At 43.1% G+C, this 23,166-nt stretch overlaps 1 protein-coding gene across 1 annotated transcript in view; it reads right to left on the bottom strand.

The window, feature by feature from the left end:
- Window positions 1-1,979: 1,979 nt before the first annotated feature.
- The window catches only part of LOC142475740 (ly6/PLAUR domain-containing protein 2-like), a 31,579-nt gene continuing 10,392 nt past the window's right edge, over window positions 1,980-23,166 (bottom strand). Inside the window, exons 2-3 of the mRNA XM_075581483.1 lie at window positions 6,683-6,811; window positions 1,980-5,747 (exon numbers count right to left, since the gene is read on the bottom strand). Coding sequence (XP_075437598.1) covers window positions 5,497-5,747; window positions 6,683-6,811 — 380 coding nt within the window. The 3' untranslated portion in view covers window positions 1,980-5,496. The remainder of the gene's footprint in view (window positions 5,748-6,682; window positions 6,812-23,166) is intronic.

Raw genomic sequence — 23,166 nt, 5'->3', positions numbered from 1 at the left:
GGATGCCCAGTGGGCGGGACATATGAACTGACCAATGGGAAACGCGCTGACATTCTACCGGTTCCCCCAGTCAACCCATTGCCACCTAATGGGCAGGCTCCACTGAGTCTGGCAAACCAGAGGGTCCTCCGCGCTGGGGGCCACTGTTCTCCGGACTGAGTACTCCGCCCTGCCCTGTCCACTTAGCACCCCGACACCTCTCAACATCCCGTCTCCTCTTTGAACTACGGACTCTATGCAGACTTGCTGGCACCTTAAACATATGCCCTGCCTGACTGCATAGAGCCTTATAGTAAATGTACAACACATTATAAAGTACACTTTAATAAAGAATATACTTTTGGGAACCTTATACGGGATTGGGGATATTTTCGCTCGAAATCCAGGAATCTGGGGGACACTGTATTAAAATGTATGTCAATCATATACAGCACCAATACATACTTTAAGCCACTTTAACCACTGCTTGTATCCTACAGGTGCAGCCTCCCCCCCCCCTTCCCCCGTGTGCATGTTAAAACAACCATGGGGAAAGCTTCCCAATAAGCCATGAGAAATGTACGTGTTCCCGCAGCTCCAGGGAAGCTGAGTTGGGCAACGATCTTCTTTTTATGCAGCTTACCTGCCTGCACTGTGCTTCTCTCTTTCTCCCTGCCCTGGTCCTGCATATTGCAGCCCCAATTATCTAATACAGGAGGTGGCCAGCTCCAGTCCTCAAGGGACACGAACAGGTCCGGTTTTAAGGCTATCCCTGCTTCAGCACAGGTGGCTCAGTCAATGACTTTGACATGATATGTTTGGCTGTACCTTATTTGCCCAAATTAAGGAGACTATATGAATTAGCTCAGGGGTGGCCAACTCCAGTCCTTAAGGGGCCACCGGAAACAAGAAGAAGAAAAAAACATCGGGGGAAAACGGACAGGTACCACTGATATCTTCAAACAAAACTCTCAACAAGTCTGTTCAGGAGTCTCTGAGCCCCACACAGTTTTCTTGAACTTTGCTCAAGGGCCCACCAACAGGTCACGTTTTAAAGGCTATCCATGCTTCAGCACAGGGATTTACATTTACAGGATATATTTGTATGACTCCGCCACTGATTGAGCCACCTGTGCTGAAGCGGGATAGCCTTCAAACCTGACCTGTTGGTGGCCCTTGAGGACTGGAGTTGGCCACTCCTGATCTAATACATATAGTATCCTTAAGCACCAATAAAGTACAGCAGATTTTGCAGCGCCCCAAAACCGGCCAAATATATTCGGTAAATAATGGTCATAGTGTAATGGTATTGGGTGGTGTTACGTCATTTTTCTTTTTTTGTAAACCTAAACATCAATGTAACTGTGTATACTGTATATTAACCAAACTCTACCTCCCTTTCTACTCCGATAACATACCGTAAAATACAGCAATATAAAACACTTCCAAATCCAAGAGATGGAAAAAATAGGCACTACTTTCACCAGGGAGCAAACACATGATATCCAAGAGAGCGCACACCCATAAAAATGACAAGATTTAATGACCAAGAGGATATTGCCAAAATTAACGTGAGTTTATTATTCTTTTTCACATTCAATGCTCTCCATTTCGATAGTATCATATAGGAGAAAAAAGAACCCAGTCTTCCAGCACTCAATCACAACAAATGTATAATTGTAAATTTAAAATACTTTATTAATAACCATGAATAAAAAATAGGGTGTTAAAACGTAATTAAATGGTGTTTTCAGCCCCTTCATATAAATCCAAAATCTCTTGTTTTCCAGCACCTTCGTATAAATCCTACAATTTCTATACTAAAAACTAGAAACCAAACTAAAATAAACCCCACCCACCCAAAAGAACTACATGTATGTATTCCCATGTCCATTTGCTCATGCATCATTTGAGTATATGGATGGCCACATAATAGCCGTCACACACCTACATTCAAGCAATAAATTAAGTACAGGCAAATGAAACCAGGACAAGTGTGCTTTTTATTTTTATTTTCCTTTTTATTTAATATTTAGAATTGATGGAATACAGTGTATTTGTAATTGGTATGATCTAGATTCATAGACATACCTTTACTATCAATGACTAACCATCACTATTTACTATGAATATCAAAGTTTACAACACAAACCCCCTAGTCAATGTGAGTAATTACAACAGTAACACATCACATATACAAACAGTATTGCAGCCATAGTTATTCAGCCCATAGCAATTTTGCAACTAGTCTGACACTTTTGCAACAGTCTAATGGGCACATTGAATCTGGCAATAAGGCTGTTGCAAGTCTGCAGACCACACATAGTGCACTCATAGCAGTGGGATATTCTATCCGCCATGCAGCAGTAACGAAGGGGTTAAGTGTGGAAACAGGAATTTTCACGTTGGCTATTTAAACTTACCTCCACACGGAGGGACCTCCCCCTACGTGCCCTGAAGAAGCGTTTACTACGTGAAACTCGCGCGTCGGCAATTCCCCTTCTACACACGCGGGAAGCTTGTTTATTGAAATGTAACAGCCCATGGATATTGATCCGCGTTACTAGACTTTCGGCTTCCCTCGGTGTGCATGTTCATTCTGGATCGCGCTGTGTAACTGTACCGCGGGATCCTCCTACCTCAAGGGGTCCTTGATTCACTCACCTGCTAGACAGGCATGTCCTCGAGCATATCGGCGCTGATATAACCAAGATCAGCGCTGATATAGGGGACCATGCGATCAACAATAAGACCGGCTCCTCTATATTTGGTATCGGGTATATAGCTGTTCTTTATGGAAGGGGGGTGGGGTGATCATACACAGATTTTATCCCATTATTAACCCCACATATACCCGGTCTATATATCAGCTGTTATTGTTGGCATTTCGTTACCTATAGTGCATTTACATGTTACCTGCTGAGTAGCTTCTCAGCATATTATAGCTGTCATGTGCATACATCAGCCTCATTAGCCAGTGTATACATCATTTGTGCCACCACAAATACAGTGGAGTTTGCTTTTACATTAGCCACCTCACCCCGCGCACCACATCACCCTGCTATGTGAAGGGTGATTATCTGTGTGTGCAGGGCTTTTTCATGTGGCTTCAAACATAATGGCTCAACACTGAGTGGAAAGTACAATGCACAATGAGGTTCACACTGACAAATTGCCACCTATACCTTACTGACCGAAGCGAGGGTGTGCCTTACTGGTTTATATTAACCCTATAAACACCACTGCATCATTAGTGCCAGTAATGGTGCTTCTACATGAAACACCTTTTTGCAGTATAGGTGCTCTGGTAACTATATCATATGCCTAAGCAATGTCGACTGGTATATACCTTACCTGAGTGTTTGCCTATTAGTCTGCGCAAATGTTATTGTGTGGGCAATATATGTTTCTACCATAGACCTAGCACTTACAGCGCTGGAGCGTTTACTGTATGTAGTAACCAGTGCAACCTCAATCAGGGGCAGATATGGTCTTACCTATCGCATACCATGCCACAGAATATGCATATATTCAGTGTATCATTTGAGTGTGCACTACACGCCCGGATACACTAACATTGAGATTATCCTTTTGGTGAGCTCTGATAGGCCCCGTTCCTATACCTTTAAGGAAGCTATAACGTATAGCGTATTGATCCCGAATATCTATAAGGGATCTTATTACATCCACCCACCTAGCCTTAGGTGGGCTATCAAGGATACAGTCACGTGCTGTTGAAATACACCATTTAATTACGTTTTAACACCCTATTTTTTATTCATGGTTATTAATAAAGTATTTTAAATTTACAATTATACATTTGTTGTGACTGAGTGCTGGAAGACTGGGTTCTTTTTTCTCCTATATGATACAATCAGTCTCCACCCAGTCAGCACCTCACTGTGGTCAACACTAGCTGTGCGGGTTTTCTCTGCGTGTAGCACTCTCCATTTCGATATTTATATGCTTGGACACTTAGTTGTGAGGTTTCCTACTGCAGTGTTGGTGGAAACCCTTGCGTATTACAATGGAGGAGTGATATATAGCACGTGTCAATAGATTGGCAAATTATTATTAAGAATGCTCAAGGGTGTCACACATAAGGAACTTTAAGTGGATGAAGAATATGCTTATATAAGCGGTTGGCCTGTATTCTAGAGGACCACACATTCTTCCTCAATATTTAAAACACTTTTTAAACAGTATCTAAAGAGCGAAAAGGTGGTTCTCACTGTTTTTGATGAAGCAGTGGCACTGCATCTACAGAATGCAATGGTCAATGTGCATTTCTAGGGAACAACCTTCAAATGTCAACATGTCATTGTTTCATACATTTATTTACCATTTATTTGCTCAACGTGAACATTTCTCATCGTGTCACTATTATACGGTAATTTAGATTTGAATGCTGCCGTTTCATAGCGCATGCGTGAGAATGAGATCGCCAGTCTCAATATTTTCTATTATACAGCAACATACAGTACACGGAAAAGCAACATTTTAAATACGTTTCTACCATCTACTCCGCACAACCGCATTATACAAACTAAATATAAGTGCCATTAGCTATGGTGAACTTAATTATGGGGATACTGGCTATATTTGACTCCAACAATAGCATTGCTATGTTGCTGCATACACAGCTTTTTATATAATAAATGGAAGAAGAGACGAGACAGAGATAAAAGATCCAGTCACAATGAAGACATAGAAATGTTGGCCCCAAAGCAGAGACTGGAAGGAGAGCAGCGGGCTGCGTGCATAGTTACACTACATGTTGTTATCAGCAGGAACATGTGATGAGCAGATATTTACAAAGCATTCACTGGCAAATCCGACGCCTGCTTCTGCACATCTTCAGATCACAGATCTGGCATAAGATTCTTAATAAATAGTTACCTAGTAAGACATTCAACGTGGATCATGTTTGTCCCAAAGAAATCTGTAAATCACTCTAGCTCAGGGGGTGGGGGGGGGGGGGGAAGCAATCCAGTCCTCAAGGGCCACCAACAGGTTATCAAGACATCCCTACTTCAGCATAAGTGGCTAAAGCAGTGGCTGAGTTGTTGACTGAGCCTCCTGTGCTGAAGCAGGGATATCGTGGCCCTAGAAGACACGAGGTGTCCACTCCTGTTCTTGCTGTAAAATAAATGTGTTTCGTTACCCCTGAAATCCCCTAAAATCAACAAGTGCTCATTGATTTTCTTTGTATATACAGACACACACAACATTAACCCCTCCCCTCCCCCCCCCCCCCCAAAAAAAGAGAAAAACCTTCAATGATCCTTTTTGCTGCCAGAAGGGTTCAACAACCTGTGTGCAATGCACTACTGGCCTCCTCTAGCAGTGTAAGGGTTCAATTATGAGTGATCTGACAAAGCATATAGAATACAATGCGCCTATTGCAATCATTTTAAGTGGTCCACAGATTTCTTTGTGTAGAATGAGGTATTAATGGAGATGGATGGGACGGGCTCTCCATTGATGACTCTTCTCGCCCGATTCTCCTCTCGCACGTTACAGTCCTGTTGGGAGCATGGCCACAACAATGGAAGCTGAGAGTGTCCAAGTCACAAAGCCGATTCTTGCACTGGCGGCCCCTCCATTCTCTTCACTCTCACCATGGCCTATTTTAATTCCATTGCGATTGCAGAGATTAATGTTGCAGCAGAAAGTGGGGTTGGTTATTCCCAGCCAGTTTGGGTTGGTAGCCGTGCATAATTCAGCGCACTGCCGGATAACTGTCTCGTTTCCTGTGAACGGAAAACCTGGACAAAAATAGATATCTTTTTAGCCTTCTTGTACCCTTACATCTGAAAGATTAACCAGAACAAGCAAACAAATCATTTGTTTTTCAAAACGTCTTGCAAAAGCCAAATAAATTATTCTAGTAGATGTACGGTCCACGTATCCTCCAATATGGGAAATTAAAATGGTGCAGGGTTTAGATATAAAGCCTTCTATAGGCAGACGGATGTGGCTATGTATACATTATAAAAACTGGTAACTAGGTGCACGGCACCAGAACATTGTTTGGCCGGAGTCTGTGCCCAATGTAATAAACTCATTAAGCAAGAGTCTTACATTTGACACAGATGAGTAGTCAGTCTTTTTAAGTTGTGTGCATGATGCATTGGATTATAATGGTCCCTGAAGTTCATGCAGAACAAGGCTAACACTTTAGCAATTGCATGTGAAAAAACAAAAAGTTGTGCATATGTTATGTGACCATCTGGAAACTCAAACATAGAAACTGTGGTTTGGCAGATTTTCACATTGTGTGATATTTAGGCCTCTAATGGGCAGAAGGAGCAGCTCAGCGAGTAAAGACACCGACTCTGAGAACAACGGCACTGAGTTTGAAGCAGGGGAACCTGGTTCAAATCCCGGTATTAGCTCCTTGTGACCTTAAGCAAGTGACTTTTCCTCCCTGTGCCTCAGGCATCAAACTATAGATTGTAAGCTCTACAGGGCAGGGACTTGTGCCTGCAACGTTCCTCTGCACAGTGCTACGTACACTAGCAGAGCTATACACGGAAAGAAAAAACATGAATATTATAATGGTAGGCAGATAGTATGAGGCATATGAATGAGCCTTGACTCGGTCATTCTAATTTAGCATGGTAAACGAGATGGAGAAGACCGTTATGAGCTGCACAATGGTCTCCAAATTAGTGTCTTTCCTGATTTATACATTACTTACCAACATTTGAGGAGTATATCCTTGTCTGGCAAAATTGAAAAGCTGGCGACAGAGCTGTGCAGTTGGTCTCTGTCTTGCACTCTTCACTGGGAGTTGGAGAAGGGCAGGTGAAGCATACCAGAGCCTGACCTGCAAAGACATAGATGAAACATGAGCTTGTGATCACGGTGCTGGAGCCATGTTCGCACGGTGCTGTAGCCAGCTTTAGGAGGCCAATGATATACATTTGACTTGGTTGTATGGTTGATTTAGATGTATGATTATGCCTGAAAGTAACAGGAAATGTAGAGAGCAGTCAATAAAGGTGTGTAAGTGTAAGTATAAATGTACAGACATAGAAGAGCTGATTATTCCTTCAGGGGTGCAATTATGGGGAACGTAGCCCATTCCCCACACAATAAATGATGCCAAAACTGCCCACCTCATCCGAACAATTTTCTCATAACAACTTGTTTTGTAACGTCCTTGAACTGAATAACCAAAGGCTGTTTGTAACTATTTACATTATCTAAAACTTTCCATAACAAAAGCCTATGCCAGCCATTTCTAATTACAGATGTAGCCGAGCCCATTGTTGTTCTGGGTGGTTCATCCCATTTCCCTGTGATAAATTGTACCACAACTGCCCTGCCCCATGCATAGCACAGCTTGGCGTCGCTGTTGAGAATGATAGTTTGCAGAGTTTTTGTACCATTACCGTGGGTCTTAAGTAGTGTTCAAGCTAGGGTTAGGTTATATAACAAAAAGTATTTACCGACGCAGCATCGCAACCCCTCGAAAGCATTCCTGATGCTGCGGTGTTTGGAGAAGAGACTCCAGGTGATGTGAAGAAGTCATTATTGATTAAGGATCCTAAACTAGTGCTGAAATGTATTACTCTGCACAGGGGGTTTCTGAAAGTCTTTCTGCTGCATTATTTATTGGTGCAGAAGAACCGATTTGTATTCTTTGATAGAACAGGTACTTATTTATTATTTTTATATTATTTTTATATTATTTTTTGCACCAGTATTTCACAAGCTTTGCAGTAGGGAGACTGTAATACATAACTCCGTGAGAAGGGGATGCATCAATGTGAAGAAATGTTTGTTTGCACATGCTGCGCTACCTACTGCAGTGTGTTCCATGTACACGTGACGCCTAATATTAGCCGGGGGGAGGAGGGGTGGGCTTATTCCGCCATGGATTGTTTTCATGCCTCACAATGACTGAGAATAGGACAATGTATTTTTGACAATGTTTTCCAAAATGAAGTTGATATATTTTTTCCCAAGTCTCACACTCATTGGCCGAGATCCACACAAGGGTGCCAAGAGTTACAATGCTTTTACTTCCATTCATATGAATGGGAACGGAGACGTGCAAAACGTAAGCACTGGGGCATTGGGTCATGTTGATAGTAGAATACAAATTGGTTTCCACCCATCTGAATTTACTAGGTATCATGACTACCTTTCAGGAGATAGCTGTGATGTATGCGGGTGCTGAAAACTGTAGTCAATTATATTCCAACATTATCAGATTTACTTTTTGTTATGAGAGACACGGTTATTTACACCTTTTTTTTACCGGGATCATTAATTGAGCAAAACAAGATAATGAAATGAATTGTAAATTTATTCGCATAAATAGGCGTACACACAGTGGAACACAAACTACATAAGAAATACACACTTACTTGGGACCTGGGCAAAAAAACTACTTTCCTAAGCTTAAATAGAGCATGAAACGAGTCTTTAGTTGACCGGGACTTAGCCGGAAATGTCCTGGAACTCAAATCGGCATGACGTTCCTGACGCCCCCGCTCTCTTTCCTCTGGAGGACATGAAATCACTTCACCGGGAGTTAGCTCCAATCGTCCTGGAACTAAATTTGGCTTGTAATCCCAGCCGTGACCGCTATGTTCCTTTTTGAGAACTTGGTCCCAAAAAGCTGGACTTAAGAAAATATTTTGACTTTAAATTTCTGAAGCCGCTGCTGTTGTGGCGCTTAGACTCTGCTCTCTGTAATTGGCTGAGGGATTCTTAAAGTGTTTCGAAGTTCATTCATGAAATACTTCAGCCAATCCCAGCGTGGGAACTTTCCTACCAGCCAATCAGAGCGATTCCAGTCTTCTGAAGCCGGGCAAGCGAATCTTCTGAATCAGGCAAGGGTATGCGCAAGATTGCCACCTCTGCCTCTTGGTATGCAGAAGCCGCCCGCTGGTTTACGCCCCTCACTGTCTGCTGGGGCAACTGGTAGTCCCGAGTGTGACGGTGAGGGGGTAACCAGGCCATCAATAAAGGTATTATGCCCGTCTGGTTACCTCTGATTCACATTTGGGGTTTTAGAGTGTCAGGTCTAGGACCTGTTTATTGTATCTGCAATGTATGAAATCATGCGACAATAAATCATTTTCTGTGTTTTACCTTTCCAGGTGTGCCAGCAAGCAGTGATCGCTGGGCTGTGAGTTTCGTGGGGGATTTTACGGAGAAAGTATTGCCAGAATGTGTTTAGTAGCGGGGGTTCCAGAGTTGCTGGATACCCCAAAAATGTACCCGGGAATCAGGTCGGATTCCCAGATACATGTAGACACATTGCTCCGGCATAATCTCCCCTTGAAAACACTTGCACGACTGACCGCTAGGATTCCCTGCTTCTGCACAGACCAGAAAGGTAAATGGGGCATAGGGATGGGTGGTGTCCCTGAAATGGTAAAGGGGTCCCTAGAATAAGGGGGGGTGCCCAGTTAATACCCTGATCACCCAGAGTCTGTATAAGGGTTATAAGGGTACTCCAACCATAGATAAGGTTGCAAGGGTTTTTAAAAATCTATGTCCAGTTTTCAGTGTGTGGGGATAAGGCTGATGAAAATGAATCTGCACACTTTTTCATTCTATTCCCAATAACCAAAGTACTTAGAAAAAATATGTGAAAGTACATTTAATTAAAGTGTATAAAAGTACATATGCTTAAGGGGAAATGCTTTTGCATGTTATATGAGCTGGGGACTTCCAGGTCCACGGTTCCGAGAGACCATGTGGCTACCAAGCTTGGTGCCATCAAGTCTGCTCGGGTCCCGGACATGAAAGCCCCAGAGGTTGCCAGGTGTGAAAGCCACTTGGGTACCGGAGTTATGCTCAAGTACTCATGTCCTGGGGTGAATGGAAGTCATCGAACAACCATTTGCCCCAACCCCAGACTGTGAGGAGCGTAACTCAGCGAGTGGCTTCTGACTGACAAGTGGCAGAGGTGCTAGGTTGGCGCATGCCCTTTTCAGAATCCAAATCCGAGCTTGCCCGGCTTAGACTGGTAGCGCTCTGATAAGCTGGTAGGATTCTTCCCACGCTTGGATTGGCTGTAGTATTTCATGAATGGACTCTGAAATACTATAAGAAACCCTCAGTCAATCCGGACAAGAGATTCTTTCAGATTCTAAGCACCAAGACAGCAGCGGCAAATTCGAAATCATCAGAGATGCTCAGAGAGAAATAGCAGCGAGCCGGCTTCAGAAATTTCAAGGTGAGAAAAGTCCCACTTTTCAGGGCCAAGTTCTGAGAAGAGAACGTAGCGGTCATGGTTGAAACTACACGCAAAAAAGAGTACCATGATGTTTGGTACTATCTCCCAGTCAAGGTATTTTGGCAGCTCCGGAGGAGATACACCGGTACGTCAGGAACTTCATGCCGATTTGAGATCCAGGACATTTCAGGACAAGTCCCGGACAACCTAAAGACTTTATTTTATGTGCCATTTCACCTAGGAAATCCAATTTTGTTGCCAAGACCCCCAGTAAGTGTGTTTTCTTCTGTATTTTGTAATCCACCGTGTGTATGTCTGTTTCTATGGAATAAATAACAGTTTGTTTTACTATCTTGTTTTGCTCTGTGAATGATCCCGGTAAAAAGATGTAAATACCTGGTCTCCCGTGACACTGAGGACATCCATTCATCCCAGGATGTGGGTACTCAAGCCTAAACCTCCTGCCCAAATGTTCTTCACACCTGGCAACCTCTGGTGGCTTTCATGTCCGATGTCAGGGTAGACTCGCTGGCACTAAGCTGGTAGCCCAGTGACCCAGCTCATTATACTGTACACAAGCATATATGTTTTAAAACACACTGTTTGAAAAATATCCTAAGTGTATATTTTTATTAAAGTCTTTCTGGTATGAGGAATAGAATAAAAAGCTGCACCTTATTTCCTACTAGCCATATTCCCCACACTATAAACTACAGTACACTTAGACTTTTAAAACTCCTCACAACCTTATGTATGGTTGGAGCACCTCAGAACCCCTATATAGGTTCTGGGTGACCTGGGCATTAGCTGGGTATCCCCCTTAACCTAGGGACCCCTTAACAAGTTCAGGGACACCACACATCCCTATGCCCCATTTATCTTTCTGGTCTGTGCTGAAGCATGGAATCCTAGCGGGGAGTCACGCAAGTATTTTCAAGGGGAGATTTTTGCCGGAGCAATGTGCCTATATGTATACGGGAATCCGACCTGATTCTCTGGTACATTTTTGGGGTATCCAACAACTCTGAACCCCGACTAGCAAGGCACATTGTGACAACACTTTCTCCGTAAAAAAAAACCCCATTGAAACTCATAGCCCAGCGATCTCTGCTCGCTGGCACACCTGGAAAGGTAAAAACACAAATTCTTTATTGTCGCATAATTTTACAACAAGCATCTGGGCTCAAGAGCTGACACTCCCGAACCCCAATATGCGGATCAGAGGTAAGCAAACGGGCTTAACCTTTATCGTGAGCCTGGTTAACCCCTCACCGTCACACTTTTCTTTTAACGAAGTCATTTCTTGATTACAATTCCCCCCAGTTTCTTCCATGACACAAGTACAAGGTGATGCAAGGACATCTCGCATCAACATGTACTAATTGTCGGTTACCACACATGGATAGGGATTAACTGCACACACCCCATAATGACTACATGCTCATATTTATTGCCCGTTTATGCAGGGATTTTTAAAACCAGTATACAGTACCAATAACAAATAAGAGATATAATGTTTAAAGTGCACCAGCCATAAAAGCGAATAGTATAATAGGAAGTTACATTCACAGTTAAGAGGAGTCGTTGAAAAGGACATTCGTTTGTCAGAGTCAATGCATGACGTGTGGCAGAGGTGGATATACAGTACAGTACTGTAATGGTTGTTTCTTCTTGAGCGCTGACCAGGTACACAAAACTGTACATACAATGTTTGCAGACACAAGTCCCTGCCCTGCAGAGCTTACAATCTATTTGAGGCACAGGAAGATAGTGACTTGCCCAAGGTCACAAGGAGCCGACACCAGGATTTGAAGCAGGCTCCCGTGCTTCAATCTCGGTGTCCATGCTTTTACCTTTTCTCACTGTGCCACTTATGAGGGTAACGTGTTCGTGTTTAATAGCCTCCTCAAATTGGTTACTTACTTTCCCTTTTTATATTGGAGAATTTTTGTGGGGGTTAATTGACTCTTGTACTCTGTTACACTCCTCTCAGTTTTCTATATATATAATGGGATATAAAATGCTAGCCTCTGAAGAAGCTGTCAGTGTATGACGAAACGCGTAAGGCGGACCAAATCTCCAGAAGTGCGGCATCTCTCACTACGTTACCGTGTGTTGCGAGATTCAATACAGAATCACCCTTTTGACCGGCTGTGGATTGCAGAGAGTCATCTGAGTGCTACAGCCACGATCCCACCACAGCGGAGCGTGTGTGTATTGACATCACTTCCGGGTCATTGGCAAAGCGGAAGACGCACAACGCGAACTACATGCGGAGAGACTGTGAGGAGGATACTGAGCCGAGCTAGGGCCTGTCTGAGTATTATACTCAAATTTGCGAGCTTTCAGCTGTTGTATGTGAATTGAACCACAATTGATTTTATTAGTGTAATAAATTGTTCAAGCAATATTACACCAGGAGAGCGCACCTCTCTTTTCCCTTCTCTTATATAATGGGACATGCCTACCAAAATCATGAGTGTTTGTGACTGTGGCATGGGAACTGCAAGGGGAACCTGACCTAGACCTTCATACATTCTCACCATCCCCTACCTTTTCTCAGCCAGTTTGATTTATTTTGTAATTCTGTTTTCACAAAAACAAAAATGCAACAAACCCCAGAATGCCTCGAAACAAGCTAAAAATTACAACATTTGTTGTATCTGTCCCATTTACTACAGGTGGGTGAAACTTTCACAGCAGGACACCAACTTGGAAAGCTTGAGCAGAGGATGGAAATGTACAGTATACAACTTCACCGAAAGCTGCAAACCACAAGTATCTTATTTAGAAAACGCCTTCCTGTAACTCCAACTTTTTAAAAAATGTATTGGAAAAAAAGTTGGAATTTAGGAACCTGAATTATTGCCAAATGCTGTTGTCATGGGATGATAATGTTCCTAAACTACATCTATAATCTCAAGTGTGGTTTCTCCCAATGTGTTCCCATTCAGTGCCAATATTTCATTGGAGTGACTATTGGTTCTTGATGGAGAATGTACGTAACCTAGCAGAACATGTTTAGGATTATATGCTTTCTCAGCACCAGGTGGCACTGTTAAGAAAGCCGGTCACTGGGCAGGTGTAATTTTACACTTGAATTAAATTAAAGTTGGATGTTTGAATCAAGATATGCAACGAAAAACGTATATATAATATATATTAATAGTTCATGTTGAATAGTAACATGCAAAAGTGCCCTCGGGTGCCCTTATTTCATAATTGCGGCACATAATCATATATATTTAAAAATAGCTCCTTCCAATATCGCGTTCTGTTAGATACAGAACAGTATATATGCTTCAGGGAAATAAGCTATGCTAAATTTAGACAACAGATACTTTATCCTATATCTATACTTACTTATTGATCCAGAGGAAGGCAAACAAAAAACCCCATTAAGGGGAAAAATAATTCCTTCCTGTCTCCAAGAATTGGCAATCAGATTAATCCCTGGATCAACACCCTGCCCATGTATACTTATTTGGTATATCCCTGTATACCTTTCCCATCTAAAAAGATGTCCAACCTTTTTTTGAACAAATCTATTGTATCTGCCACCACAGTCTCCATGGGTAATGAATTCCACATTTTAACTGCCCTTACTGTAAAGAACCCTTTCCTTTGTTGCTGGTGAAATTTCCTTTCCTCCAACCTTAAGGGATGGCCCCGAGTCCTTACTACTGCCCGTGGGATGAATAGTTCTTTTGAATTTCTAAGGAAATGGAAACAAAAAAACAGCGCACAACGCAAATGGTGAAGTGAGTAAATACAAGTGTATATTAAATAAGGGGTAAATAATCTGCGTACATCAAGTAAAAATATTAGAGCATTGAGTGTGTAAAACACATAGGTTACCACTCGGTGACTGCTGGTGTGGAAGTTGGATGCTTGCTTCTCTCTCTTGCTTCTCTCAGCGGGCGCTTTGAACAGCAGCTGTGATGCAGGACTCTCCTAGGAACTCCTCTTCAAACCGTCAGCGTCTCCACAGGGAATATCCCTTCAGACCAGCTGGGCTCCGTACTTAGTAATAGCCCTCAGAGGGTCCCCAGAAGGTTCGGCAAGGTCCGGAGCAGCTAGTGGAGCTCTTTGATTAAAACCGCCACACACGGCGGGGAGTCTGTTGGCTGCAAGTATAACCTCAGCGTGCCACGCTGCCGCTACGTGATGACGTCACCGTGTCAGTGACTCAGAATCAGTCGGCAAGAGTGTTACACAGTCTTTCCAATGCCCAAAGTTCCACACAGAAATAAAAATAGCAAAAGCAATGCCAATATACAGCCAATGAAACTGGCATTAGGCACACAGACCATAGACCATAATTCTTCCAACGCGTTTCGTAGTGATAACTACTTCTTCTTGTGGCACTTTAAATTGGGCTACATAACTATAAAAGGGTTACGGTTATTGCACCTCATCACTTATTCATATAGAGGTTAAGTAGTTGCGCACGGTATATTTTTGTTTATTTGGTATATCCCTGTATACCTTTCCCATCTAAAAAGATGTTTAACCTTTTTTTGAACAAATCTATTGTATCTGCCATCACAGTCTCCATGGGTAATGAATTCCACATTTTAAATGCCCTTACTGTAAAGAACCCTTTCCTTTGTTGCTGGTGAAATTTCCTTTCCTCCAACCTTAAGGGATGGCCCCGAGTCCTTACTACTGCCCGTGGGATGAATAGTTCTTTTGAAAGCTCCTTGTATTGTCCCCGAATATATTTGTATATAGTTATCATATCTCCTCTTAGACGCCTCTTTTCTAATGTAAATAAATCTAATTTAGCTAGCCTCTCCTCATAAGTTAGATTGTCCATCCCCTGTAATAATTTGGTGGCTCTTCTCTGCACTCTCTCTAGTTCCATAATGTCTTTTCTTAGGATTGGTGCCCAAAATTGTACTCCATATTCAAGGTGTGGTCTTACTAGTGCTTTGTAAAGGGGCATAATTATGTTTACTTCCCTTCCATCCATTGCCCGTTTGATGCAAGATAAGATCTTGTTTGCCTTTGCAGCTACTGCAAGACATTGGGCACTATTCCTAAGCCTGCAATCTACAAGCACTCCTAAATCCTTCTCCATCAAGGATTCCCCCAATATATCTCTATTTAATTTGTAAGTCGCCTTTTTATTCTTGCATCCCAAATGCATAACCTTACATTTATCTGTATTAAACCTCATTTGCCATTTACCTGCCCACGTTTCCAGTCTCTCCAATCCTTCTGAAGAGTAATTACATCCTGCTCTGATTCTATTACCTTACACAATTTAGTATCATCAGCAAAGATGGAGACTTTGCTCTCGATCCCAACCTCAAGGTCATTAATAAACAAGTTAAAAAGCAGGGGTCCCAGTACCGATCCCTGAGGTACTCCACTCACGACTTTAGCCCAACCTGAAAAAGTTCCATTTATGACAATCCTCTGTTGTCTGTCCTTTAACCAGTTTTCAATCCAGGTGCATATATTATTACTGAGTCCAACTTTCTTTATTTTGTACACCAATCTCTTGTGCGAAACCGTATCAAAAGCATTTGCAAATTCTAAGTAGACCACATCAACTGCATTACCCTGGTCTAAATTCCTACTTACCTCCTCAAAGAAACAAATAAGGTTAGTTTGGCAAGATCTATCCTTCATAAATCCATACTGACTATTACTAATAATTTTGTTTTCCATTAGGTATTCCTGAATATTATCCCGTATTAAACCTTCAAGTAGTTTCCCTACTATTGAAGTCAGGCTTACAGGTCTGTAATTTCCCGGTTGTGATCTAGCTCCCTTTTTAAATATAGGCACCACATCTGCTTTACGCCAATCTTGTGGTACTGAGCCTGTGGAAATGGAGTCCTTGAATATTAAATATAATGGTTTGGCTATTACTGAGCTTAACTCCTTTTCTTGGATGTATGCCATCGGGGCCAGGTGCCTTATTTACTTTAATTTTTTCAAAACGCTTATGAACTTCTTCCTCAGTTAACCAATTGGTCATTAATATGGAGGTTGTGGCTTCCTCCTGCGGCACTACTATTCAACTTGATTCTTCCCTGGTAAACACAGAGGCAAAGAATTATTATTTTAAATGATTTCATTAAAAATTATAGGAAATCATTATATATAAATGTATATACAGCTCAACCCCGGTGCTTGGGATCCAAAGAATCACATGGCGCTATAAGCGGGTCTCGTTTTTGCGCGAGAGAATTGCACCCCTCAGGGGTTCCGCGGCCGCTATAGGGGGAGAGCTGGGATAACTCTCCCAGCTGTCCCAGGCCCCGCATAGCCCCAGCAACCCCACGCAGGACTGACCTAGCAGCAGCTTTTCTTTAAGTCATGGACTTTACTATTTGATACACGCTATGCCTTTATTGGTGAAGTATTATGGAATATATATTTTTTATTTTCTTCCCTTGTCATGTTATGAGTTATGAGCACTAGGATTCGTACTTTCTACTTTTTAGTACAATATACATGATTAGAAAGTCTATAGGCTCATTCATACACACTGCAGTTACTAGTGTTTAGGATTCATTAGATCTGTGCCCTAGTGTCTGTACCTAAACCCCACTTGTATCCTATTGGGATCTATGATTTTGGTCCCATTGATTTCCTTATGTGTCTGCTAGCCTGTTATAATGTGCTATAACTGGATGTTGGATGCAATTACTGCATTGGTTTTGGGGCTACTAGACCTTATGGGTTGTTGAATTTCCTATTCATTATCACTTTACTGCTATGTGCTGCCGTTGTTCATACATTTTTTCCATTCATGAGAGGGAGTAGAATTGTTTATTAAGTCCCATAGCTTGTGTTGGTCCATCACTATGTTGTTATGTATGGTGACCCCTCCATTTTACCATTTCCATTACAGTTTTAATGGTTTCATTAATAAAATTACGCTCATACTTATTGAATACCCGTGTGCTATTTGTAGGAAATCTTTGCTGTTTGTGTCTATATTATCTTTTTTTCCTGAGCACCGCTAGAGCTCGCTTACTATGAGTGATATCTAGCTTTTGGGTACAAATTAACTTACTAGCGGCTTGGATGTGGTATTCTCTTGTTTGTAATATACATATACCAGTCCAAATCTGTTCCCTGAAATTCCGCAGATTCTTTAGACCAAATCCGTCCCCGTCCCCCACTAAAATCCATCAGCGGATTGGGTACTAAAAAAGCTGTGCGGATTCATTCAAATACATAATTGAATACAATCCAGATGGATCTTTAAGAATCTGAACTCTGATTTGATATTGAATCCGAAATCCGTTGCCAGATTCTCAAATATCCGCACTTGGATTAATCCATGGGGGTGCAGTGAAGAGAGAGAGAGAGAGAGGGGGGGGCAATGTTCAAACAAAACGTAAAGTTGCTGCTCATTGTGATGTGGGCTGCGTTTATAGTACTCGCGACGGTGCGCGCTTGCTAACAGACCTCTTCTCTATGAGGCCACCCACAGTGCGTGCGACCGCGTCACGCGAGTGGTTCAGCCAATCACGGCAAACCAGCCCGGTGACATCACGGCCACGCCTCCCCTATGAGCACAAATCGCTCGAGCGACAGGCGCACGTAATGCCATGCGCTCACCTCCATTATAAATGCAGCTTTTAGAGTATGGCCTAGCCGCATTGGGGATATATATATATATAATATATATACACACACAACTGGAGATACTACTACATTGAAAGTTTGTCTCTGTCATCCAAATCCGCAAAAAATATTTCACCCATCCCCAGTTATATAAATGAATATTGTGTTAGATATACTGCTCTTTCATAGTTTCCTTCTCTGGTGTCTCGTCCTCTTTAATCCCTCTTTCGGTTCGGGTACCACAAGGCTCAGACCTTGGCCCTCTGCTATTCTCACTATACCTCTTCTCTTGGTGAACTGGTATCTTCTTTTGGCTTTTCGTATCATCTCTATGCCAACGACACCCACATGTACCTCTTCTCCCCTGACCTCTCTGCGTCTCATGTCCCACATCGCAAACTGTTTCTCCGCAAACTCCTCCTGGATTTCCCACTGTTAACTGAAGCTTAACTTGTCCAAAATGGAACCAATACTTGTTCCCCCTTCCACTGCCACGCCTACACCCAAACTTTCCCTCACTGCCACGCCTACACCCAAACTCTCCCTCACTGCCACGCCTACACCCAAACTCTCCCTCACTGCCACGCCTACACCCAAACTCTCCCTCACTGCCACGCCTACACCCAAACTCTCCCTCACTGCCACGCCTACACCCAAACTCTCCCTCACTGCCCCGCCTACACCCAAACTCTTCCTCACAGCCACGCCTACACCCAAACTCTTCCTCACAGCCACGCCTACACCCAAACTCTCCCTCACTGCCACGCCTACAGCCAAACTCTCCCTCACTGCCACGCCTACAGCCAAACTCTCCCTCACTGCCCCGCCTACACCCAAACTCTCCCTCACTGCCACGCCTACACCAAAACTCTCCCTCATGGCCCCGCCTACACCCAAACTCTCCCTCACTGCCACGCCTACACCCAAACTCTCCCTCACTGCCCCGCCTACACCCAAACTCTCCCTCACAGCCATGCCTACACCCAAACTCTCCCTCACTGCCACGCCTACACCCAAACTCTCCCTCACTGCCACACCTACACCCAAACTCTCCCTCACTGCCACGCCTACACCCAAACTCTCCCTCACGGCCACGCCTACACCCAAACTCTCCCTCACTGCCACGCCTACACCCAAGCTCTCCCTCACTGCCACACCTACACCCAAACTCTCCCTCACGGCCACACCTACACCCAAACTCTCCCTCACTGCCACTCCTACACCCAAACTCTCCCTCACTGCCACACCTACATCTAAACTCTCCATCACTGCCACGCCTACACCCAAACTCTCCCTCACTGCCATGCCTACACCCAAACTCTCCCTCACTGCCACACCTACACGCAAACTCTCCCTCACTGTCACACCTACACCCAAACTCTCCGTCACTGCCACGCCTACACCCAAACTCTCCCTCACTGCCACGCCTACACCCAAACTCTCCCTCATTGTCAATAATACCAAAATCTCCTCAACACACCAAGCCCCGCTGCTTAGGGATGAAATTAGGCTTTGCCGTCTCCTTCACTCCTCACATTCAGGCCCTCAGTACCTCTTCCTGCCTCCACCTCTGAAATATTGCTAGGATACGCCCTTTTCTCACTCATGATTAATCTAAAATCTTAATCACTCATCTTGTTCCGCCTCAATTTGTGCAGCTGCATGCTCCTTGTCTGCCAATTTGGCATACCCCTAACACCTGCCCTCCCTCCAACCCTATAGTAACCAGCTCTGGACTAAACTCAATGCTAACACCCCCCCCCCTACACACACACAAACACACACTTTCATGTGATCACCTGTGCAGCTAGACCATACTCCATCCTGATGTATACTCCATTCCACAAAGAGCGGCCACTTTACCTTTTCCTTCAACATTACCCTTATTCTTTCTAGTGTGTAAGCGCCTACGAGCAGGGCCCTCATTCCCTTCTGTATCTGTTCGCCCTGGTCTGTTATTATTTGGTATGTCATTCGTGTTGATGTAACGTGCATCACTCTGTTCCCCCACTGTACCGAGCTGTGGAATATATTGCGGCTTTACAAATAAACGATAATAATAATAATATCCCTTATGTTGAAGCTGGCCAACAGCACACAGATTTACAAGCACAACAATAAAGAGAACATACTGTATCCATGCAGGAAACACGAGGCAACGAGTTAACATAGGAGCATGCTGGAATTACCCACTTAATTCCAAAAAGTATCTTATAAGCACAACATTATATAGGGTAACATACTGTATATGTTCACCCGTTCCTGCCAAGCTGCGATATTGGTATGAAAGTCCTGGACTTGTATTTATCCTCACATCACTATTCTCTCCAGCTCTATATACAGTACTATATACTGTACATAAAACAGAAACTAGAATATTTTAATGTTGGCCATGACTATATAAGCCCTCATTCCCAATCCAGAATCCATTAGTTTTATTTTCTAAAGAGTACTGTAGTATTAGGGGATACCTTTTTTACTTGGACGAATAATTGATATGATAAGACGAGCTTTCGAGGGTCCTCTCTCTTCCTCTGGTCAAGCAATACTGATGAGCATTGCCAGACCTGAAGAAGAGAGGAGATCTCTCGAAATCTAACTTATAATATCAATTGTTAGTCTAAATAAAAAAAGGTATCACCTAATACTGACAAATAAACACTAAGGCGCCTCTAATAAAATAACCTGGTGAATATGTGACCAAGTACAGAGTCCAGTCATTGAAATCAAACAGTTCCTGGGAGAGCTCTTGATTGAAGTCTCACAAAAAGGACAAACAGACACAAACGACAAGAGAAACAAGAAAAAAGATCATAGTGTAACCCTAAAAAATACATAGCAATATTGAGGGAAGCAAAGGAGCATAGCCGGTATAGAGATCCACAGGAAGAGTCCTTTAGAAAAAATGAAGGGCACAACTCCAGGCTAAAACTGAGGGTAGTTTAATGTATAAGTGCACAGGGACAGAAATACAGCCCACACACCAACACATTTCGTCCCATAAAGTCCCCTGGGACGAAACGCGTTGGTGTGTGGGCTGTGTTTCTGTCCCTGTGCACTTATACATTAAACTACCCTCAGTTTTAGCCTGGAGTTGTGCCCTTCATTTTTTCTATAGGACTTTTCCTGTGGATCTCTATACCGGCTGTGCTCCTTTGCTTTCCTCAATACTGCTGTTCATTCTATCAGGACTGCACGCGGTGGAACTTTTCTATGGATGGATTCTGGATTCCTATGCACCCCATGGACAGGTAATGGGCACTAGCCCTTATATGGTTACCTGTGTCCCTATGTGGGGAAGTGTATATGTTAAGTGGGGTGAGCAGTGGAACCACATTTGCGGTAGTCGTGCTGACTGACCGCTAGGTCCCATGTTTATGCCCCCCCTTGACTTCTTATTGCACACATATTGGAAGGTTTTATGAAAGTTCCCATCTACAGTATATTCATGCTAAAAAATACAGCTTGTGAGTCCAAACACGTATATGAGCGTTAATCTCTACATATATACACTAAAAAATATATAACATAAAAATGCAAACACATAAAAAGAATGGCTAAAGGGTTAATGCATTTAATAAAATAGCAAAAAGCAAAAAATATATAAAAAGACAAACAATTGTCAATGCAGCTTGGAACAGGAACATCCAGTAGGGGTAAAATTAAAATCCTACTTACAGCAATGCTGATAAATATAGGCCCATAGAACAAATCTCTTGTAATTCCTAATGGAGAACTTCCACAGGGAACGCCACACCAGACCTCTGAAACTCCGTGCCACTGGGACAAACACCGCCGCCGTGATCGCAGGCCCGCTGGTCACGCGGCGCGCTGAAGACGTCACCGGCAGCGCCGATGCAAGAAGAGGTCCTGGAAGCTGATTAGGCTCCTGGCGCTCAGAGATAGAGTCTTAGCTAGTGCAACTCAATGGGGGGGGGGAGGAATACAAGTCCACAAGCTCAGATAAAACCACCCTACGCGTATCACCTAATACTGAAGTATTCATTTACCCTGCACTATCGCAACTGGAATAACACGGGTATTTCTTGTTCATTCATGTTGTACAGATAAGCTGTTACATCACTGACACATAATGAAGGAAGACCTTATATTGAAACCGTAAGCATGATACCAATGCACATCCTTTTAACCTTCCATTCTGCATAAAAGCCGGCATCACCTCTTTCACCTTTTCTTGGTTCTTAAGTCTTTGGTAAAATACATCTATACACAGTGTTTTACAGGGACATGACAGGTGGTCTACAAAGAAAAATATGCCTGATAGCAGGGGACACAGTTATGCCATAAGGTTGTCACTTCAGGAGAGCAGAACAAAATAAGGAATCATTTAGGTAAACGAATCCACTTATCTCATGTTACATTTTTGTGTTCTTGTATAGCGCTGGCAGTATACACAGTGCTGTAGATAGAATGTTTCAGGCACAATGAGTCCCTGCCTTGCCTCACAGAGAGGTTTAGTGAGTTGCCCAAGGTCACAAGGAGGTCACACTGATACTCAGCCTGGGTTCACCCACTTCAAAGGCTGTGACCCCTGTGTCCTCCACCTCAAGCCCAGCTAATGCCAAATAGTATAAAATGATGTACATGTTGTTGTACCATAAAATTATACACTTATGTACTGACGCAAAAAAACAGGCAGGATATAGGATTAATGGGACTAGAATGCAAAGGGGTCTGATGATTGAATCATAGACAAAGATTGTGAAAGGCCAGCTGAATGCTGGGATGTAACCTGTAGGTAAAGGTCATAGCAGTTGACAGTAGACATGGGGTGGGCAACACCTGTCCTCAAAAACCACCAACCGGTCAGGTATGCAGGCTATCCCTGCTTCAGCACAGGTGGCTCAATCAGTGGCTGCCTTTGCTAACACCACTTAAAGGGGCAGTCCCTGCATTGACCAAAGTGAACTAATGACAGTGGCATGTTTAATAGCTTAAATGTAGGTGAATTACACCATTGCACACATTAGACACATACTGTATCAGTATTTACATGTGTACGTAGTAGGTATAAGTATACTTATATGTGTAGCCCAGGACTACCATTTCTAGGCCTTCTAGCACTGTAAGTCCCCTTTAATAAGTGGTCAGTGTTAGCAGTATACTAGGCTGGGTATGTTATATTGTTCATTGTACATGTTCAATAAAGTTCAGGATTAGCCTGTGATTGTCAGGGGGTCTATTACAGTGAATAGGCCAGCATACTATCCACTCCCCAGGGAAGGAGGGGTTGTTCTTCTATGTAGTTAGTGAGTGTAAGGTGTTCTGGAATAGATGTCAGTGTGCAGACACTGAAGATAGTTCTCCTGCTAGAGGAGTGTACTGAGGCCTAGTCCCTAGGGGATAGGGTACAGATGATATGGGATCCA

This window comes from Ascaphus truei, chromosome 2 (genome assembly GCF_040206685.1).
Source record: "Ascaphus truei isolate aAscTru1 chromosome 2, aAscTru1.hap1, whole genome shotgun sequence".
Classification (NCBI taxonomy): domain Eukaryota; kingdom Metazoa; phylum Chordata; class Amphibia; order Anura; family Ascaphidae; genus Ascaphus; species Ascaphus truei.
The sequence above is the reverse complement of the archived record's forward strand: the minus strand, read 5'-3'. Positions and strand labels throughout refer to the sequence as shown.